The sequence below is a fragment of the Abramis brama genome (assembly GCF_963993115.1).
Source record: "Abramis brama genome assembly, chromosome: 9".
Classification (NCBI taxonomy): domain Eukaryota; kingdom Metazoa; phylum Chordata; class Actinopteri; order Cypriniformes; family Leuciscidae; genus Abramis; species Abramis brama.
The window spans coordinates 16,292,210-16,313,798 of record NC_139971.1 but is presented as its reverse complement, the minus strand read 5'-3'; the positions used below and the strand labels follow the sequence as shown (position 1 = coordinate 16,313,798).

The following is a 21,589-nucleotide window of genomic DNA, read 5'->3' as shown; positions in this document are numbered from 1 at the left end:
TGGATTTGTCACAAATTGCAGCAGAACAGAAACTAGACCCAGAGTGCCAAGAATTGATGGTTAAAGCAGAGAACCAGAAATCCACTGACTTGAAGAGAACGCACTATGTTTTCAAGAATGCAGTTTTATTTAGGAGTGTACCAGACTCAAAAGAAGGCCAGAAATTCCAAGTTGTCATTCCTGCAAAGTTGAAGGAAGCAATTTTAACTTATGCACATGACAATCCCCTGAGTGGACATTTGGGTAAATTTAAGACACTAATGAGACTTTTAGAGTTCGCCTATTGGCCCTCAATTCGCACAGATGTATGGCAACACTGTAGGAATTGTCAGAAATGTCAGCAATACAAGCCGTCTAACTTAAAACCAGCGGGGAGCCTACAAAGTGTACCTCTAGTCGAGCCCGGTTATATGCTGGGAATGGACATCATGGGACCATTTCCCCGAAGCACCCGACAGAACGAATATCTGCTGGTTATAGTGGACTACTTCTCAAAATGGGTAGAAGTATTTCCCATGAGGGCTGCCAAGTCTGCTACCATTGTGCGAGTCTTAAGAGAGGAAATTTTCACGAGATGGGGAACACCAGCTTTTATTGTGTCTGACAGAGGTACGCAATTCACCTCCAACATTCTTGACCAAGTATGTAAGCAATGGCATGTTACCCAAAAACTCACAACAGCATACCATCCTCAGTCCAACCTTACAGAAAGAGTCAACCGGAACCTAAAAACGATGATTGCCACATATGTTGAGCAAAACCACCGTACATGGGATCATTGGATTTATGAGTTCAGATTTGCTCTAAATACTGCATGGCACGAAAGCACAGATTATTCTCCTGCAGAGATAGCTTTAGGCAGACAGCTGAAAGGTCCTCTGCAGCGAGCTTTACAGATTCCTCCAGACCCTGATCAACTGTCGTACAGTACTCTTGAACGCCAAAAAAGTTTGTATGAGTCAGTAAGGGAGAATGTTGAGAAGGCTCAAGCTAGACAACGAAGGTATTATGACTTAAGAAGAAGGACTCAGAATTTCGATGAGGGAGATTTAGTATGGGTAAAAACTCATCCCCTCTCTCGAGCAGATGATGCCTTTATGGCAAAAATTTCTCCTAAATGGAAGGGCCCAGCAAGAGTGGAAAAAAAAGCTAGGACCTGTTAATTACAAGGTGGCTATGTTGTCTGATCCGACTCAGATAGATACTTACCATACCCAGAATTTAAAACTTTACCATGGGAAAATTTAAGGTCACGGGGAGGGGTATGTAACAGTATAAAACGTTACTTGGTGTTGTATATGTTTTTTTTGTTTTTTTTCTTGAAAATGAGACATGAGCCGACGTGCGTTACCACTAGCAGCCACTTGAGGGCGCTAGAGGTAATAGATTACAGGATATAAGCCCGATCACAGACGAGCAAGTCAGTTGTTTTGGTAGAGGGAAACCCTGGTTAAACTCATGGCTACCTACCTTCTCATAAGTCCTGTTTGAGAACCTTAAGTTTACGCTCAAACGTGAGTATACTGTTTAATAAAAGTTTGAGATGTCATGTACTGTAAATTACAAAGGCTAATGTGAACTATTTGTTTTTTATATAGAAAGGACTTTTAGGACACTTTGGATTTGTTTGTTTGGTACCTTTGTTGGTCCATGCTGCATGTGTGATCCTTAATTGGTCACCATTTACCACTCGGTCTTCCATAAGCAACGTGGGTTTGCTGCTACGGATCTACAGGGCTGCCTATCTCCATTTCACACTCTTTTGGATTACTGGATTATAACATTGCATCGCTCTCAAATAATCGTTTGGATCTCAGTCATCTCATCTCCATCATTGTCCTATTCATCGAACTCTGATCAATCGTGATAAGTTTCATTTTATTGACTCTCTCTCTTATGCTCAAGGACAAAGACTGCTTTGGTGTTTAAATTGATTTATCTGTTGTGCACTTGGGAATAAAGCAAAATAGAAAAGTATTTGTTTGATGAAGTGGTTGTATTTTCAGTACACGTCGAATTCTGTTGAACCCCTCAGATGTATCATCTTAATTTAAGGGAGGTGTTACAATATTTTGGATCGCGATCGCGTTTGAAAAGCAAAACGCACCAAACGGCTTCATGTTTTTATTATTATCTCATTTCATATCATCATAACGAATGGAAACATTTGAAGTAACATGATAATCAATATATTTTTCTCTAGCTTAGTTGTTACTGAAATCTTTTGGAAGATTTATACTGCTATAGGTTATTGTTATTATTATTTTATCCAGCACTGCGCATAGGCATAGCTTATGCCTACAAGGCACAACAAACCTGGTGTTCATTATATTATATATTGTTGGAAACATTTGTGTGTGTGTGTGTGTGTGTATTCTGTGAATCTGTTGATATCAGTATGTTCACTTTTTTTTTCAGGGCTCAGATGCCACTGATGAGTCCTGCTGACTTCAACATTCACATGAGTCTCTGTACATGAACATGGTAAAGTGAAAATCAAACACCTTGGAAATGAAAGGTATGTACAATGTTTTTAGGAATGGCACAAAGGTCTCTGTCTTTGGATCATTGTTTTCAATAAGTGCTTTTTTGGCATTTGTTGTGTATCTTTGGACTATGTTGTGTTGTAAATAAATCCAAACAATTTAAAAGCCATTCTTTTTTAAATCTCCTCATTTACAGTATTGTGCAAGGTTGCTCAGAATGACAGGGCCTGATAGCTCCTAATAGGGCCGTTAGGGGAGGGTCTTTGTCTTTCTCAGGTGTGAAAAGCTTACATATTAATGACCTTCCGCATAAAGCTTTCTCACACAAAACACGTCGTAAAATGTTTTAAATCAATATATTGTCTTATCTGAATGAGCAGTCAGGGTGATTTTCACATAGTTTCAGAGCAAATATTCTAGGCTACGTCATACAATTTTCAAAAGTCTTGTGAAGAAATAATCAGTATGGGTTTCATGGCCTTATTTCAGTGAGAATTTTTTTTTGTATTTTCACAAACCATGCATAAATGTCATTATCTCAAAACTACAAACTTTTACATACATGCTGCTGATATATTATTGTAGCAGAGTTTGTGCTGAATACAGTGTAATTAGACTTTAGCCATGAAAATGTCACAAGTAACAGAAATAACCAGAAATGTCAGAGCATGTCAGAACACCTCCAGGGCCCAGAAAACAGCTCAGACCTCAGAGGGTTAAACAGCACACAGATCTGCCAAAGCATGACAGGGCAAGCTTATGATTTTGTTTGAATCGCTTATAAATATAGTATATAAGTATATAATATAATAAATATAAATATAAAGTAGGGCTGTCAAAGTTAGCGCGTTAATAACGCGTTAACGCAAAATCATATTAACGGCACTAATTTTTTTAACGGGCGATTAACGCAGCGCATATTTTCTGTTTGACCCGTGGCCCAACCCCTAGTTGGAGAAATGGAGATACACCGTGTTGGCAACTTAGCGACATTGCAGACCCCTTTAGCGATTTTTTTTCCTTCAACAAAGCGCCCAAACCTTATTTAGTTTCTGAGAATCTACCGGTACCGCCGGTACTGCTCTCTCTCTCTCTCTCTCTCTCTCTCTCTCTCTCTCTCTCTCTCTCTCTCTCTCTCTCTCTCTCTCTCTCTCTCTCTCTCTCTCTCTCTCTCTCTCTCTCTCTCTCTCTCTCTCTCTCTCTCTCTCTCTCTCTCTCTCTCTCTCTCTCTCTCTCTCTCTCTCTCTCTCTCTCTCTCTCTCTCTCTCTCTCTCTCTCTCTCTCTCTCTCTCTCTCTCTCTGCGTCTCGCGCGGAGGAGCAGCGCTTTAATTCAGTTAAACAGATATTATGTTGCTTCTCTAATTTTACAAATATACACGGATATTGTCTTTAGCTTATGTGTATTTGATTTCACCAGACGACGGCTCGATTATCAGAATTTTTGTGCAGATTAACGTCTTGGAAGGGAGAACTGGTTATGTTTATTGGGTCGCGTTTCAGTCACAATTTCAAATTCATTCCGTTGTTTGACAACAGAAACAGTAAAATATACCAATGAAAACTGTTTTATTGAGAATTTAGCTTCATCAAAATGGGCACAGAGAGAGACAAACTACAATGTAATAATAAATGCTAAATGTACATTTAGCATTTTCAGAAGAGCTGCCCTGTCATGCAAAAATCTAAACATTTTTTTGTTAGTAAATTGCTCAGTGCAAAGAAAGAGAAGTAATGGGAACATGGCATTTCTTTGTTCTTTCTACATGTGTCTAATAGACATGAACAAGTTCTTTGAAAAAACATCTATGACCTCTGAAACATGTCTCATCTTCATGCTCTATATTGACTATGGTTTCAATAATAAACATACATTTGCATAAAGCATCAATATTTATCCATGCCCACGTTGATTAGAGTATTACAAACTTGAAAAGTATTAATTTAAGGTATATTTAGAACAAATAAAAAAATGTGCGATTAAATGCGATTAATCACGAGTTAACTCACGACAATCATGCGATTAATCGATTAAAAATTTTAATCGATTGACAGCCCTAATATAAAGTATTATCATGCTTGGACCCCAATGATTGCCACTTGCAACTATATCTTTATTTGTTATCTTTCTTATATAGTATTTGTCCTATTGTTTATAATTTGCATCTTTGTTCTTGTTTTTAATATCAAAGACAAGATAAAATAACAAAAATAACTATATTGAAATATATGTTGTAATAGTGAAATAAATTATCATAAAATAAGATTTTCATCACATAGACCAAATTTACTCTCATTATTCTTCTCCAAAGTCCTATATCAGCACCATATCAACAAACTGTCAGAGCTAGCAGAGATGTCTATCAGCAAACTTATCTGAATGTATCTAAGAGACAGATCTTACTTTTTGCTGGCCTCGCAGACATCAACAATGTTGGAGAAGAGATGGTGATGTTCTGTTTTGTTAATGGTTTCGCTGAGCTTATTTGAGTTCTTGAAGAGGCGAACGAGGATCTCCAGACTGTGTAAGTAACTGTGCTCTGATGAGATAACCTCAAATATGGCCTAAGGGAGAGAAACCTTTTTTAGACCTTGAATTTCACCTGTCTAGTTTCAATTACTACAGATATCATGCTCATATCTATGAGGATCTCTCCTAGCTGACAAAACGCAGGATAAGAACAGGTGAAAGTTGACACAGAGCTGAAAGGAACTGATTAAAATAATAAACATATCCGACAAAACTAAAAGGCACAGAGTTTGAGCAATGATCTGTTGTACTGTCCTTGCCTTAAGCTTCTCTGCTGAAATGCTCAGTGAACATTTCTTATAACAAAAATTTAACAGATATCTTAACAGATGCTGAGTAAAAGTTTTACTTTCTTTAAAAATATTAAATAAAATTTTACTGACCCCAAACTTTTGAGCAGTAGTGTTTGGGGTCCACTACTGCTACAGAATAATTGATCTGGTCCATAAGTAATTTCTATTGTATTAGTAATTACAATATTAGTATTGTAATTTCTCTTTTAGTCCAAGTTCCTTTATGATTGTCGTTTTTCAGCCTAATGTCTTTAAAGCAAAATAAGACTTGTGTAATTTAATGCAAAACCGAGAGAAAAAGTTCATTCAAATTGGCAAGTGACAGGCTCCACAGAAGAAGCAGTATTTAAACTGAAATAATCTGTCTTTTAAAACTTTTTGATATGAGCAAAACCAAAAGAGAGAGAAAGAGAAAGTCAGGAAGGCTGATGTGGAACTTTACCTCTTGTCTCTTTCGTTCTTCTTGATTTAACATCTCACACTTTCCACTTTTTTTAACCTGGAATAGAGAGTTGAGGATAAGCATCTCACTTACAAATGAAAATGAATTATAAATAAAGGACACTTTACAGAATGCATTTACACTAAGTATCAGGGGTAAGGTTCATCATCTTCAACGAGTTAGGAAAGATTGTTTTCATACACCCGAGTTCACATCAGGGGTCCTCAAAGAACGGGCCGTGGTCCGGTTCACTGGCTTGGTTCCAACTGGACCGCAAAACATAATGGCATTGGTAGCACCATTTGCCGTTTCTACAGTTTAAAGTAAGCAGCGTGTCAAAACAACAAAGCAATATATACACCACAAGCGCTCAGGGTAATTTATGGTAATGATGTTTTCGAATGTATATCCTCTAATATTTTTATCAGGAGCCAAACATGCTAGTTCATTCAAGCCCTTTCAGTTACATGCGCATTGCTTCTCTCTCTAAAGACGCTAAAGTGCCACATTAAGAGCTGCAGATTATGTGGTTATTTTAACAACAATAGCAAAAATAGATTGATACTTTAAAAAATAGATTGATACTCTCGCTAAAACACTGCAAAAAATGTATCCAGCACATACAATTATTTTTCTATTTTTATTATTTGTTAAACATACAGTATTGTCACAGTTGTGTTTCTGAGTCTTGTTTTCCTTAGTCACATGTCTTCCTTTGTTCTGTTTTCCCGCCACTCATTTGTTCCCACGGTAACCCTCATTAGTTCATCTGTCACACCTGTTACCTCAGTCTTGTCAGCTGTGTCTCATCTCCCTGATCTGTTTCCCCATGTATTTAAGCCCTGTGTGTTACCTTGTTGATTGTCCGATCTCTGTCTTAAGTGTGTGTGAAATTCTGTCTGTACCTGTATGAATTATATTGTTAGTAAAATTTTGCATTGGAACTTTTGATTCTCTTTCATTTTCTTCTGCCTGCACCACACCGTGACACACAGTCATGTGAAAAGTACACCATCTTTGCTATCTACGGTTTTACGTATCAGGACTAGGGATGCTCATAATTAACCGTTAACCGACAGTAAGAATTTTGATCGGTTTAAGGTAATTTTTCTATATATTTTTAAAACATGCATGGTTAATTACGCTACACAAAAGGAAGCTTTGGAGAAAAAATAAAAACAGATAAGCCATGTGTAAGTTGCATTTTATTACATTAAAGTAAAATAACGGTAGGCCTAATAAAGCAAAATGTTTACAAACATTATAAACGGCTATAGGCTATTTTAGTTCCCCTCACGCCACTTTTTTTTTTTTCCCTAGGTGTTGGTTTTTCTTTTGATTGTTTAATAATTGTTTGCTTGGTTTGTAAATAAATTAGTTTGTTAAAGCATTTGTTGTTTGCCTCTTATGTTGCGGTATATGAGCCAGCTGTAACTTTTTTTTTTTTCTTTTTTTTTTGTGTGAGTCTGTAAACTTTTATTATTCCAGTAAGTATCCTCTGGGTACCCCAAATGATAAGACAGAAGTCAAGTTACATTGAAAAAAAATAAAAAAGTGAGGGCATTTTCATTTACCAGTATGATTTGTATTTGTATGTTTGTGCATACAGTGTTTTTGAATGTAACAAAAAATTATAGTACTGTTTCTTTTAAATGTAACTTGACTTCTGTCTTATCATTTGGGGTACCTAGAGGATATTTACTGTAATAATAAAAGTTTAGAGACTCACAAATATATATATATATATATATATATATATATATATATATATATATATATATATATATATATATATATATATATATATATATATATTACGGCTGGCTCATATACCGCAAAACCAAAAAAACATATGCGTGTGGTTACTAAATAAACAATCTCTGGCACTAAAAATAAATATTGGAAAGAAAAGAAAGAAAGAAAAATATATACAAATAAGAAGAATGGGAGAGAAGCAGGGGGAGCCAGCAGGGGGAAAACAGACAGGTGTAACAATATCCAGAAATCTATTTCAAGAGTACACTGAATTTAATTTATTGACATAGAACAGAACTATTTTTATTTTTTTCTCATTAAAAGCAAAGGTTTTCATGTTTTTACTTTGTACTCATATTTTAAAAATACCTGCATGTAATTACAGCTGTAATTCATTTCTGTAATTACATTTTGTAAAGCTTAGTTCCACAGAAAATGAAGACGGTGATTCAACAACATAAGATTTAGGCTACGTTTACACGGAAACGATCTGAAGAGAAAACGCAAAAGTGATCACTTTTTATTCTGCGTTTAGACGAGCGTTATCGGGGGGAAATCTGCGTGCATATGGTGACGCAAAAGTGTGTGAAATTCAATGTAGTATCCACTCCAGGCGGCTAGGTGGCAATGTGAAGCACTGATCGGTGCCTTCACTGTCTAGCAAACTTTTGCGTTTTTACCATTTAGACGGAAACGCGACGGTGGAGCGTTTTTAAGATTTCCACTCTGGAGGGTGGTTTCACTTTTTTGCGTTTTTAAGCCCCGAAAACGCCGTCGCCGTCTAAACGAAAGGCACATCTGATAAAATATTTTTACGTTTTCACCCGCGAGCGTTCTCGTGTAAACAGGGCCTCAATATAATACTCAGAATAGAGTGCCGAAGTTATGACGTCACTTTGTAGGCCAAAACGCGGAAGTGAGTTAGCATTTTAGCACTACCGGTTCCCTCGCCCTAAAGTCTATGGGTTTTTTGAATGGGTTTTTGCTAAATCGCCTGAAATAAGGTCTGTGGTTAACAAAGCCTCTAAATATTTTCACGTTTTGATCTATGACATAAAACACACCAGTTATAACCTGCTTGTGATTTTTTTAAACTTTATTGTGTCTTAAAAACGGTGGTTGCTAACAAGTTGCTAAAAGGGACTACATCCTTTGGCGGGGACTTTAGACGTCATCATGACAAACATGAAATCTCTCACGAGCCCGCGTTTCAGCTTCACGGTCTTAGAAGTTTACCTTTCAGTTAATATACATAACGTTATTTTTGTTTTGTCCCGAGATGCAACCACAAGTCATCGAATGAAATCTCGTTTGACCATTTTCCGTCCTATTACCCAGCGGAGACTCTGGGTTCGTGCCAGATGGAGTAAAAAAGGCTAGCAGTTGCAAGAATAAGCATTTTTCATAACCAAATCAACAGCTAAAATACCTTTTGTCTTTCTCTTAAAATATCTAAAAGCTTGTTTACTTTGCCACTGTTTAATAGATTAGATCCGCTGCAGTTTTATTAAAGGCTAACGTTACGTTGAGAAATGTGTTTAATTAAAATATTCAAAATAATACCTGGTTTATTGACTTTTATTGTAACTTGTTTGGATATAATTATAGAAAGGGTGGACCCTGCACCCTGATATTTGTGAACTTGGCTTTTACCCACTTATAATAATATGATTGTATTTGTAAACAGCATTACCGGTAGTTAAGGCATTAGGTAACAATGATATTAATCTTTGTTATTTTAGTAGTAAATGTTAACTATATTTAATGTGCTATATAAACGTGGACAATTCCCAGAGAACACGCTGATATGTATAGCCTTAATGCACTGTAAGTTGCCTGTCTGACACACAAATTAAATGTTAAACTATTGTATACTACTTGTATACTATTGTAACTACACTCCAGTCAGCTCACAGTAATGTGAATGTGAGATAAAATGTACTACACTGGCTCTCACATTGGGGCTTGTGGATTACCAGGTAAAAATATATAGAAAATGTTAACAAAATTAGTATATGTGGTTTATTTAGGGAACATATATGGTTTAATTATAATATATTATAATAAGCATTTGCTATTGGACAATTCTCTTTAAATTCAACATATATAATTATATACAACTATTATATTAAATGTTTGGAATTTAACTGTGTTATGTTTGTTCAGAGATTATTTGTATCGTTATCTTAAATACATAGAACACCATTATAACTATCTCTCCCTAGTTTTACTTACCGAGACTCGATTAACCTTGTCCCTCATGCTGGCCCTTACAATAACGGCAAGTAAACCAGAATCTAAGCTGCACTGTTCATGTCCAGATTTATAGTGGTTCTCTCCTCGATCTATGGTTTTTCTATCGTCTAAGAAAAAGGACTGGAAATTGATACGGCCATAACGTTAGTGCTTCTGAGAAAGCGCGTTTTTTCCTGGCGAATTAGCAAATGGTATGCAAACATACAATCAAACATAATACAGTGAAAGATAATTTTTAAAGTTTATTTGGGGCACAATGATCAGGCATAATAATCTTAATCACAAAGAAAATAATATTAAGGTTTATATAAACTAACAAAATAATAAACGAATAAATAAAACATTAACAAAAGATAAAAACAAATCTCAGAGAGGCACGCATAAACAAAATTAGTTTCTAAAATTTTTGGAAAAAACGAATGGGCAATATTTCTCATGAAAAAGTGGATAAGTGTTCATACCATAGACTGTAAAAATAGGTTCATACCATAGACTGTAAAAAATAGGTTCATACAGATCATAATGAGCGAGCGTGTTTTTTAAATAAAGTTTGAGGAAGCTTGATGATGACGTTGATCCGCGACCATGGTGTGCTGGTGTGCTGTAGTCCGTTTATAGCCTACTGTTAGCATTTTATATCTGACGGCTTTGTTTAGGCTTCAAAATGTATAAATTTTGGATTAGCTTGTAAAGATTATCTTGATAGACAAAACGTGTTAGGGTCACAACTCTTTGTTGAACACAGATCTTATTTTTTGCGATTTTCCAAAAGTCTATGGGGAAAATGCATTGCTTTTCGATCGAGGGAACCCATGCGCCGCTAACTTCCGGGTTGTCCTACAAAATGACGTCATAACTTCGGCACTCTATAAACAGCCACAGGGTTTCTGCAGGGATCTTCAATTGAAATTTAATGCTTTTTAATGCCATTATTTTCATTTTTAATGCCATACACAACACATGACTAACCACGGATCATCTTATATGTATGTATGTAATTACATACATATATTATATATATATATATATATATATATATATATATATATATATATATATATTAGTGCTGTCAATCGATTAAAAAATTAACTTGATTAATCACACATTTTTTCTGCATTTAAAAACACTTAAATTTGTTTAGGTTTATATATTTTATAATGTAATAATTTCACAGTTAATCTACATTGTAGATAATGTAGAGACAACATAAAGGCCAGTCTCACTGATACTAATACAGCTATTAATATCTGGATAAAACTTATTTCTCCCCCCTAATTTTAAACATTAATTATAACCATCCAACATTACAGTTGTAATTGAAAGCTATAACAATTTTTTTAACATTAGGCTTTAAAAAAAATGACAACTTTTAATTTAAGTGAACTCAACAAACAATCCTCACATAAACCCATAATAATGTAATACCTTTTCCCTTCCTGTCTGGTAGTAGCCTATATAAAAATGTAATAAAGTTATCAAACAGTCTGCACATCATAAATTATAGCTTAAATATATAGATTAATCCTTATTAAAGCTACAAGAGCTCTTTAGTCAATAGCAGTGAGTCATTTTCTCTGGTACCTTTGCTCTGTGATTAACTTTACTGACAGAAAGCTTTATTGGCTGCTGTCCCTTTAAAACCAGCCCCTTGCTGCACAACACATCTCACACGCGCATCATTCTCTCACAACTCTTTGCATTCACTTAAGACTTTATTTCACTAATTTAAGACTGCTCTTATGTTATGAGGATACTCACAAAACAGACGTTTTGGCATAATTGTGTGAACTGCTCGTTCAAGCATGAAAGAGGAACGTTTTCTGGCAAGCAGTCTGTACGCATGATACTGGCGCGCGTCTTTCTCTCTGTGTGTGTGTGGCATTCACAGGCAGCGCGTTTAAAAGCATTTACATGAATAAGAGCGGGATCATATAATGTAACGCTACCCAAAGGATGACAAAAATTAACGAATGCTGCGTTTTGCGTTAAATATTTTAACGCGTTAAACTGGACAAAAAATAAGCTCATGCGTTAACGCGTAAAAAAACGCAAAGTGAGCTTCAATAGGATGTCAAGCTGATGAGAGAAAGTTACTACACATAGTTAATTGCTGTCTGCCTTTTGCCGTCGATTTGTGGCTGTCAGACTGCATATGAGATTTTACGGTGTTGATTCCCATTGTAGCTATCCAACTTAAATACCTTTTTACAAACGCTGCAAAATCCTTCTTTATTTTGACCACCAACGGGCTGCAACCATGTTCTAAATTGTTTGTCTTCCTTGCACTTTCCCAGTTTTCTGGTCTGTTGTTCCTGATGTTCAAAATTACTCGCGTCACCTCCGCAACTCTCCGGCCGGCCAACTCTCTCAGGCAATCACCAAACTGGTTCCGCGTGTTTATCACACTAACGTACATATTTTGAAATTGCGACAGCAAATAAAAATTATTATGAAGGCTGTATTCAAATAAATTGATAATATAAAATTTTCTTAAAAACGATAAAAAATGTAATGCCTGTAGTATTACAATTTAATGCTTTTTAATGCCATTTAAGGCCTAAATTATCACAAAATCCATTTAATGACTTTTAATGCTTTTTAATGCCCCGCGGAAACCCTGAGCCAATATACGAGACAGCGTGCTAGTGCACAGACAACAATCGAGCATGAACAAGCAACAGGCAGGAACTTAAATACGCAGAGATGATAACTTAAAGACAAACAGCTGTGGTGATTAGTGTAGTGTCCATGGTGACTGATCAGTGGCAGGATCCCTTCCCTTACACCAGGGGTGTCAAACTCAATTCCTGGAGGGCCACTGTCCTGCAGAGTTTAGCTCCAACCAGCTCCAAAAACACCTGCCTGGAAGTTTCTAGTAATCCTGAAGACCTTGATTAGAGTTTGACACCCCTGCCTTACACCTTAACCCACCCTAAAACCTAACCATATCATAAAAGCTGTCCCTAACCTTACTTGTATCCCCCTCAATAGCAGCAAAAGTGTTTCGTGAGCTTAGAATTATAAGGTTCTATCTCCACTTTTGGTCGAAATTGAGTTTTTGACATAATCTGATCCATTAGGTGTTTATTAATGCCTGTGTGGTGTTATTTTTGTAAAAAAATATTTTGTTAGTAGTTATTAATAAAATAAAAAGGTTCCATCTCTCCATTGCAAGCTGAGATGTAAAAACTTTGATGCTCAATATCTCAGAACTACCCTAAACGGAGATAGAACCTTATAATTCTAAGCTCACGGTTTTGCAAAACTGTAGACTTTTACAAATCTGTATGATCAAACAGCTGAACTCATAACTCTATATTCTATTCTTAACTGCGTGAGTTCATCCATCAGATATTTTAAATAATATCTGAGTAACGGATTCAAATGCTTTGTTTGTAACCAAGAGCAGAGAGTATGTTTGACCCTCGTAGCTCACACCCATGGCAGCTTCCATGGATCTTTGAATCAGTGCAACTCATTTCTCCATCTCTGTGTGTAAAACCAACCACTCATGATTAACACTGGACTTATTAACACGATTAGTATACAGTTTAATGTGGCTCTCACATTACATGGCATGGCAGACTAACAGTTTCTAAGCGCAGTTCAGTTCAAACAGTGCAGGTTGCAGAGAATGCGGTTGGAAGTGCTTAACATTTGCATGTGTCAGTTTGGTTATAGAATGCTGTTGTTGCTCGTCAATAGAATGCTTGTCAATGTGTCATTTCGGCCTTAGCATCCACAGACAATCTTTCGAGCTTGGAAACAACTTGCCAGTGAGTACAAATCTGAAAAACTTCTTCACACTGAACTCTTACATCCAGGGCCGTACCCACCATTGAGGTCCCCAAAGTCAAGACCTCGGTAATTTTTCGAAGTGCATAAAATGAAGGTTGTGAAATAATTGCCTAATGTTAACTCTACTTTGGTGCTGCAATGATATTGCATATCACCATAATAACCGACTTCATCTGAGCTGCTTTAAGGGCCGTGCACATGTTTGCGTTCTCACGTTCATTATTTTAAATGTAGCCTAGATGCGCGAAAAGTGCGCCCAAATAGAGAGCGACGCCGTCGCAACGCTCGCTTGTTTTCCCAGGCAAGGTGAAAAAAATCAAATCAAAGTAGGCTTTAGGGCTTTATGTTCACAGAAGGTGCGAGCCGAGTGCAAATTCCAGCACGATGCTTCATGACACGCTTTCAGTTAACGGTCATATAGTGTGAGTCTGGCCTTCGAGATGCAAGTAGCTAAACCAAACAACTGTTTACGGTTAAAGTATTAAACGAGTAACAGAAACAATCAGTTTGCAAAGACTGTTGATTAATTATCAATCAAAGCTCAGCTTTGGGAAGATAAGATATACAGGTAAAGATTAGGAGACTGCGAGAAGAAGAGAGAGAGAATGTGATGGAGGTGAGAGAGGAAGAGCAGGTATTGCATACTGTGCCCATGAGATTAACATTATTACAATGTATTCCTATTTAACACATATAAATGTTCTTTGCTAACTACAGTGGAAAGTATACGGTCTATTTAACAACACAAGCTCCTATTAATTATAATGCCATAATATTTGTATATGGTCCTTGAATATATTATATTTAACCAGCATCAGCATTGGGAGTGTTTGCGCAACTTGCATCATTAAGCCAGTAGGTGGCGACAAGTGACTGTCTTCATGAGTGAACAATTGAACCATTAAATGAACAGATGACTATAGCAAGGACCTCGGTATTTATAAAATCCTGCGTATGGCCCTGCTTACATCACATGGACTAATGTCTTCAAAATTTGTGGAGCAAAAGCACCCTCATACTCTCTATGGCTCTATTCACAACAAAGTACCTCTTCTCTAACCAAACTGACATTCTTTACAGGGGTCCTATTTTGCCCTTTTACGAAGTCTTGATTTTGTTTTTGGGGTGTACTCGAATATGTTTTCATGCTTGATTGTTCAAAAAACGCATTATTTTACTATGTTATCCACCATTAAATCATATTTGTTGGAAAACTATGGTAATACAAACAGTAATCAATCACAAAATCATAGAGCTTTACAAAAAGCAAGAGCTTACAAAAGCTAAAGTAAACACTAAATCAATACTGTAAAGTTTGTCTTATTTGACAACACGGTTGTGGTTTAAAATGTAAAATCAGCAACTATCAGGTTAGTCCAATGTCTTAGTGAAATAGAGTGAATCATTATAATTTGTGTAAAATCCCAAGTTTGCTGATCTACTGATTCTATGAAAATATGAAAAAGCCAAATGAATGAAGTGTTAATGTGAAATTTTTGAGCCCCACACATGACATGCAGAAAATATATAAATAGGGCCTATCTCTCCATTGCTCTCTGATGCCAGAAATTTTATGAAGTCTTGCTCACTAAACATGGCAGTGATTTATCTGATGGATAAATTAATAGATACAATATAGCTATGTCTCAAACAGTGGATCATTTATATCATCAACATATATTGTCATATCACCCAGCCCTAAAACTTCTCAATGTTAAAGCACTGAAGCTTTATAGACATAACAGTATGATTTTCTGTAAAGCTGCTGTACTATAAACCAATAAAATTGTGTATAGGCAGAGCGACACATGTTGCCCCGTCCCATCGTCCAGGTAACTCTAGGGCAACTCCCTGAGAACATTCTGATAATTCTTAACCAGGTCAGAAAAACAAGGTAATAAATGCACACTAGCTTACAGGCTAAGGAAAAGTAAATCCAAGCAAAACCTTCTCGGGTCCTCTTACAAAGAAAACACCTATAACTGGAATCAAATTTACACTTACAGAGAAAATCAGGCTAGGGAGTCACAGGGCTCAAGACTAACATTAGAGAGCAGTGGCACCAGTGGCACACATAGACTGTAAAAAAAAGATCTCCACTCCACTCAAAAATTAAGCCAAAATATCCCAGAAACAGTTGTTGCAGATTACGTGATTGGGAGCCCGAGTCTGCGCAGTAGTGATCCTGAGGTGGAGCTGCGGTATCAAGGTCCCACCAATACTCCCAGCCCTGCAGAATCAATCGCAAGCACAGCTGTCAATTATGACGTTACACCCTGTTTTTAGTGCATCAAATAACTAACTTCAACCAAACTTATGGGAAAAATACATCTCTCCATATAAGTGTTGCAGTTTTTTCTTTCGTTTTATTAATCTGTTAATTATTTAAGTGAAATATATTTAGCATATTTATTCCTTTATATATATGATTTTAGGGATGTACTGACACCACTTTTTCCAGAACAAGTCAGATACCGATACTTTAATTTTACTTTAAGATTCCCAGTGAAATGCTCTCAGACAACAAGTGCAGTGAGTTTGCCTCTTTCTTCTCTGAGAAAATCAATAATATCAGAAAGGCGATCAGCACATCTTTGAGTTGCCCTGGGGTTAGACAGACCATCAAACCACCTGAGAAAGTAGTTACTATGTCTGACTTCAAAGAAATTGATGGCAAAATTTTGGAAGAAAAAGAACAATATGGATAAGACCATATTAAGCAACTATAGGCCGATCTCAAATCTTCCTTTCATAGGCAAGATCATTGAAAAAGTTGTCTTCAATCAGCTGAACAAATTCTTATGCTCGAATGGATACTTTGACAATTTTCAATCTGGTTTCCGACCGCACCACAGCACAGAGACAGCGCTCATAAAGATAATAAACGATATTCGCTTAAATACTGATTCAGGCAAATTATCAGTGCTGGTACTACTCGACCTCAGTGCTGCATTTGACACTGTCGATCATAACATACTTCTTGACAGGCTGGAAAACTGGGTGGGGCTTTCTGGGAAAGTCCTAAAATGGTTCAGGTCATACTTAGATGGGAGAGGTTATTATGTGAGTATAGGAGATCATAAGTCTGAGTGGACATCCATGACATGCGGAGTCCCTCAAGGCTCAATTCTTGCGCCACTCCTGTTCAACCTGTATATGCTCCCAATGAGCCAAATAATGAGAAAGAACCAAATTGCTTACCACAGCTATGCAGACGACACACAGCTCTACTTAGCCCTATCGCCTAACGATTACAGCCCCATTGACTCCCTGTGCCAATGCATCGATGAAGTCAACAGTTGGATGTGTCAAAACTTTCTTCAGTTAAACAAAGACAAAACTGAAGTCATTGCATTTGGAAACAAAGATGAAGTTCTCAAGGTGAACGCATACCTTCACTCTAGGGGTCAAACAACTAAACATCAAGTCAGGAATCTTGGTGTGACACTAGAGTCAGACCTTAGTTTCAGTAGTCATGTCAAAGCAATAACTAAATCAGCATACTATCATCTAAAAAATATTGCAAGAATTAGATACTTTGTTTCCAGACAAGACTTAGAGAAACTTGTTCATGCTTTCATCACCAGCAGGGTGGATTATTGTAATGGACTCCTCACTGGCCTTCCCAAAAAGACCATAAGACAGTTGCAGCTCATACAGAACGCTGCCGCCAGGATTCTGAGCAGAACCAGAAAATATGAACATATCACACCAGTCCTCAGGTCTTTACACTGGCTCCCAGTTAAATTTAGGATTGATTTTAAAGTATTATTACTGGTATATAAATCATTTAATGGCCTAGGACCTCAATACATTGCAGATATGCTCACTGAATATAAACCCAACAGATCACTCAGATCACTAGGATCATATCAGCTAGAAATACCAAGGGTTCACTCTAAGCATGGCGAGTCCGCTTTTAGCTATTATGCCAGCCGCAGCTGGAACCAGCTTCCAGAAGAGATCAGACGTGCTCCTACAGTAGTCACATTCAAATCCAGACTCAAAACACATCTGTTTAGCTATGCATTTAATGAATGAGCACTGTGCCAATGTTCGTCCGACTGTTTGTACTGTACTGTATTTTATTTTTTATTTTTCTAAACTGTTTTAATTATTCTTATTTCTTTTTATTATTTTAATTTCTTCTATGTAAAGCACTTTGAATTGCCACTGTGTATGAAAAGTGCTATATAAATAAACTTGCCTTGCCTTGCCTTGCCTTGCCTAATTTGTGGTACTTGGAGATACTGAGTACAGATATCTGTATAATGTATATTCATTGCATTTTTTAATTTTTAAAAATATTGTGTAGAGAAACCACAAGAATATGATTCAAATTAGTTGGCTTATTTCGTTTAGAAAGTAGATATTTCCTTCAGTTATTTTCATGCCTAGTTATGCCTGTTAAAATGTATTGCAGAAGCTTAATAGTTTACTTTCACTGTTAATTCTATTCTATTCTATCATATTTAATCTTTCATTTAATAGCACAGTGAATATTTAGTGGTTAAAATTTTTAGATGCCAGTGAAACATTACAATTTTCAGGTGCAGAAATTGAATAAAGTAATCAAATGTAAAATAACACTGCATCGTCTTCTTCTGTATAAATTAAATATAGATTAATCCTCATCAAAGCTACAAAAGTTATTCAGTCAAGAGCAGTGGGTGATTTTCTTTTTGTCTTTTGTTGTTAGATAAACATTAAGGACAAAGACAGCAGTAGGTTTATTAGGCTGCTCTCACTTTAAGAGCTGCACGTATTCAACATACTGTTGCATATGCGTTTTATTTCTCAACTGTTTACATTCACTCAAGACATAACTGACTATGTTTCACAAGGATACTTGCCGATACAGGCATTTCGACAATTCTGTGTGAATTTGTTGTTTCAAACGCGAGAAGATTACTCAGTTCTGTCTGAGAGGCAGCATTCTGGGCACTCGCTTCGGATGTTTGCGCACAGAAAACTTCTTGAAAACGTCATGTGTGATTACAGTGCCGCTTTCCTGTAATAATGTAAGGAACCACTCATTATATTTACTACATAAATTAATGTTTACAATTAATGTTTTTACGTACATATACAATTTAGTTATAATCCAAATGATGCATGAGTGCTGAGTGAGCGATCAGCAACCAGGAGCATGCAACTTAAGTGCTCTCTCTCTCCCTCTTCTTTGTCTGGACACAAACACTGTACACACGCTGCGTTGTATTGGTTTTTGGCATCAGATCATTTTAATGAGTACATGAGCGTAGTATCGGACCCGATAATGGGTATCCATTCTAATTTAATTCTAACTTCATAATCTTGTTGGTTAATGGTCGGTCAACGAGCTTCGGTTGTTGGTTAGGGGGAAAAAACTAAATGAACATCCCTAATGTGAATCTTTGTGTTGACAGTGAATTGATTCTGTTTGATTCAGAGTTGAGGGTAACGAAATACAGCTTTACGTAATCAGGCTGCAAAAATCTGCTAACTGTAATTCGTTACAGTTATGTCAAAAAAAACAAAGTAATCAGATTATAGTTACTCTTTGTAAAAAATGGGAATACTATCAGGATTACAATGGTTTCACTTAAAACTAAATAAATTAGTATTTTGACATAATAACGCTATTTTGACAGTAGTGATGTGCCAATCATGGTTTTATCCGTGGAGACTGAAGATAATTCAAATGTCGGCCGGGCCAAGTCATAAAAAAATAACATTCCAATTAACTGCAAGTCGGTCGTGGGTCGATGAGGGATAAATCATTAATGTGTTGATTTTAATAAAGACACAGAACTCTCATTTCACGGTAAAATGCAACGAACATGCATTACTTCATTAAATCTCAATTTAATGTTAGGCAAATTGGTAGTAGCAACAGTGGCAGGAAAAAAGGTAGCAAAATGCAACCATTTAGCCGCAGTCTGGAGCTCTGACTCAGGTCCTGAAACTGGCTCAAGTGACCAAAGGCCACTGCAAGAAAAAAAAAGAAGGCATCTTTTTCTTCTATTTGACTCATTGATATTGACTTGTGCCACAGATTCCAGATATTTGTTTCTCTTTTTTTACAAGAAAGGAAAGTCATTTTGAGATTAGAGAGAAAACATGAAAGACAAATAGTTAACTGGGACAGTAAGAGAGAGAAGTAGCAGTGGTAAAATGTCTGATAACAACTCCACCCAGACAGCTCTAGTCCAGATTCTTGTAAAAAAGCTGTCAGGGACACTACAAATGATGATGTGACATAACATGACCTCAAAATGTGTACCTTCCTGTCTCTAACAGGGTTCTTGCAGGTTTCAGTAAGTCAAATTTAAGACCTTTTTAAGACATTTTAAGACCATAAAGATTGAAATTTAAGACCTACACGACGCATTACCAAATAAATATTCAAAACAAAGAATTAAAGGGTTAGTTCACCCAAAAATGAAAATTCTGTCAGTAATTACTCACCCTCATGTTGTTCCAACCGCGTAAGACCTTCGTTCATCTTCGGAACACAAATTAAGATATTTTTGATGAAATCTGAGAGCTGATCACTTCTCCTTAGGCTGCTAGGTGACCGGAACTTGCTGGCCCAGAAAAGTTATTAAAGAGATCGTTAATATAGTCCAAGTGACTACAGTGGCTCAATCTTAAGTATATCAAGCGACGAAAATACTTTTTGTGCGCAAAAACAAACAAAAATAACGACTTTATTCCACTATTCATTTCCTTCTCTCTGGGCCTCTAGTTGGTTCACGTAGTGTTTTTGCGCTGCGTGTCTGTGTTACACGTCACCACGTAGGCTCACTATTGGCCGACGCTGGTCATGTGTGTGATGCGTGATGACGTGTAACACAGACGCGCTGCGCAAAAACACTACGAGGCCCAGAGAGAAGGAAATGAATAGTGGAATAACGTCGTTATTTTTGTTTGTTTGTGCGCACAAAAAGTATTCTCGTCGCTTGATATACTTAAGATTAAGCCACTGTAGTCACTTGGACTATATTAACGATCTCTTTAATAACTTTTCTGGGCCAGCAAGTTTCGGTCACCTAGCAGCCTATGGACAAGTGATCCAGCACTCAGATTTCATCAAAAATATCTTAATTTATGTTCCGAAGATGAACGAAGGTCTTACGCGGTTGGAACAACATGAGGGTGAGTAATTACTGACAGAATTTTCATTTTTGGGTGAACTAACCCTTTAATTTTATTTCAATGAATTCAGTAATTGAAAAAGCATTAATTTAATTTACAGATAAATCACATTAGTAACCTTCCACACCCAACAACGCGTGTCAGAGAAAAGAACAGAATCAAATATTTTTTTTTATAGAAAATTGTACTTTGCATATTATACTGTAAAAAACACATAATTAGTTGATTTTAGTTGATCATAGTTGATCATGACTAGAGATGAAATGGCATGAACATTTAATTTCATGATTATAGTGACAAAAATGATCATGGTTATCACAGAATCCTGTTCAAAAAGTACAAATACTACACAATGAAATCAATTCACCATGTTTTATGTCGAAAACCAGCAAATAACAAATAAATTTCCATTAAAAATGAATATTTGTGTCTTGCATGTTATATACATGTAACGTTACAAGTTAAAATAAAGGTTTGACAAAAAAGGTTTTATAAAAAGATAAACCTCACATATTTCAGACTTTAAATATTTTTTTTATAAAAAGAATGAGTCCAAAAAGATAAATGACTGACATTTACAATGCACTTTATCTTATCTTTTATTATTAATAGTAAAATTAGGTCCGATTTTCCCGTGGCGTCTGTCGTTGCTATGCAACCATGCCCTGCGTCTCCACAATGACAAAAAAGTTTTAGTGGCTAATGGATTTCCCACCACCGAAAAACGCCTGCTGTAGCTCTGTTACAAGATTTATTTACGGAGAAGAGAACACCACCCGTAGTATTTGGGTGCACCCCCATCATTCCTGTTGACTGAGCTTTCAGACAGCGCCTGGAAAAAACGAGCGCGTCGCTTCTATTATGAGCACGCTTACCGCGCGCCTACATTTG

The 21,589-nt window shown here is 36.4% G+C and overlaps 1 protein-coding gene across 2 annotated transcripts in view; it reads right to left on the bottom strand.

The window, feature by feature from the left end:
- Positions 1–21,589, bottom strand: part of LOC311089316 (rho guanine nucleotide exchange factor 26-like) — a 99,271-nt gene that overhangs the window by 56,763 nt on the left and 20,919 nt on the right. For both annotated transcript variants that reach the window (XR_014607671.1, XM_084123916.1), the window contains exons 5-6: positions 5,750–5,806; positions 4,889–5,049 (exon numbers count right to left, since the gene is read on the bottom strand). Coding sequence is in view for 1 of the 2 variants with exons in the window: in XM_084123916.1 (XP_083980042.1) it covers positions 4,889–5,049; positions 5,750–5,806 (218 nt within the window). In the remaining variant the exon portion in view is untranslated. The remainder of the gene's footprint in view (positions 1–4,888; positions 5,050–5,749; positions 5,807–21,589) is intronic.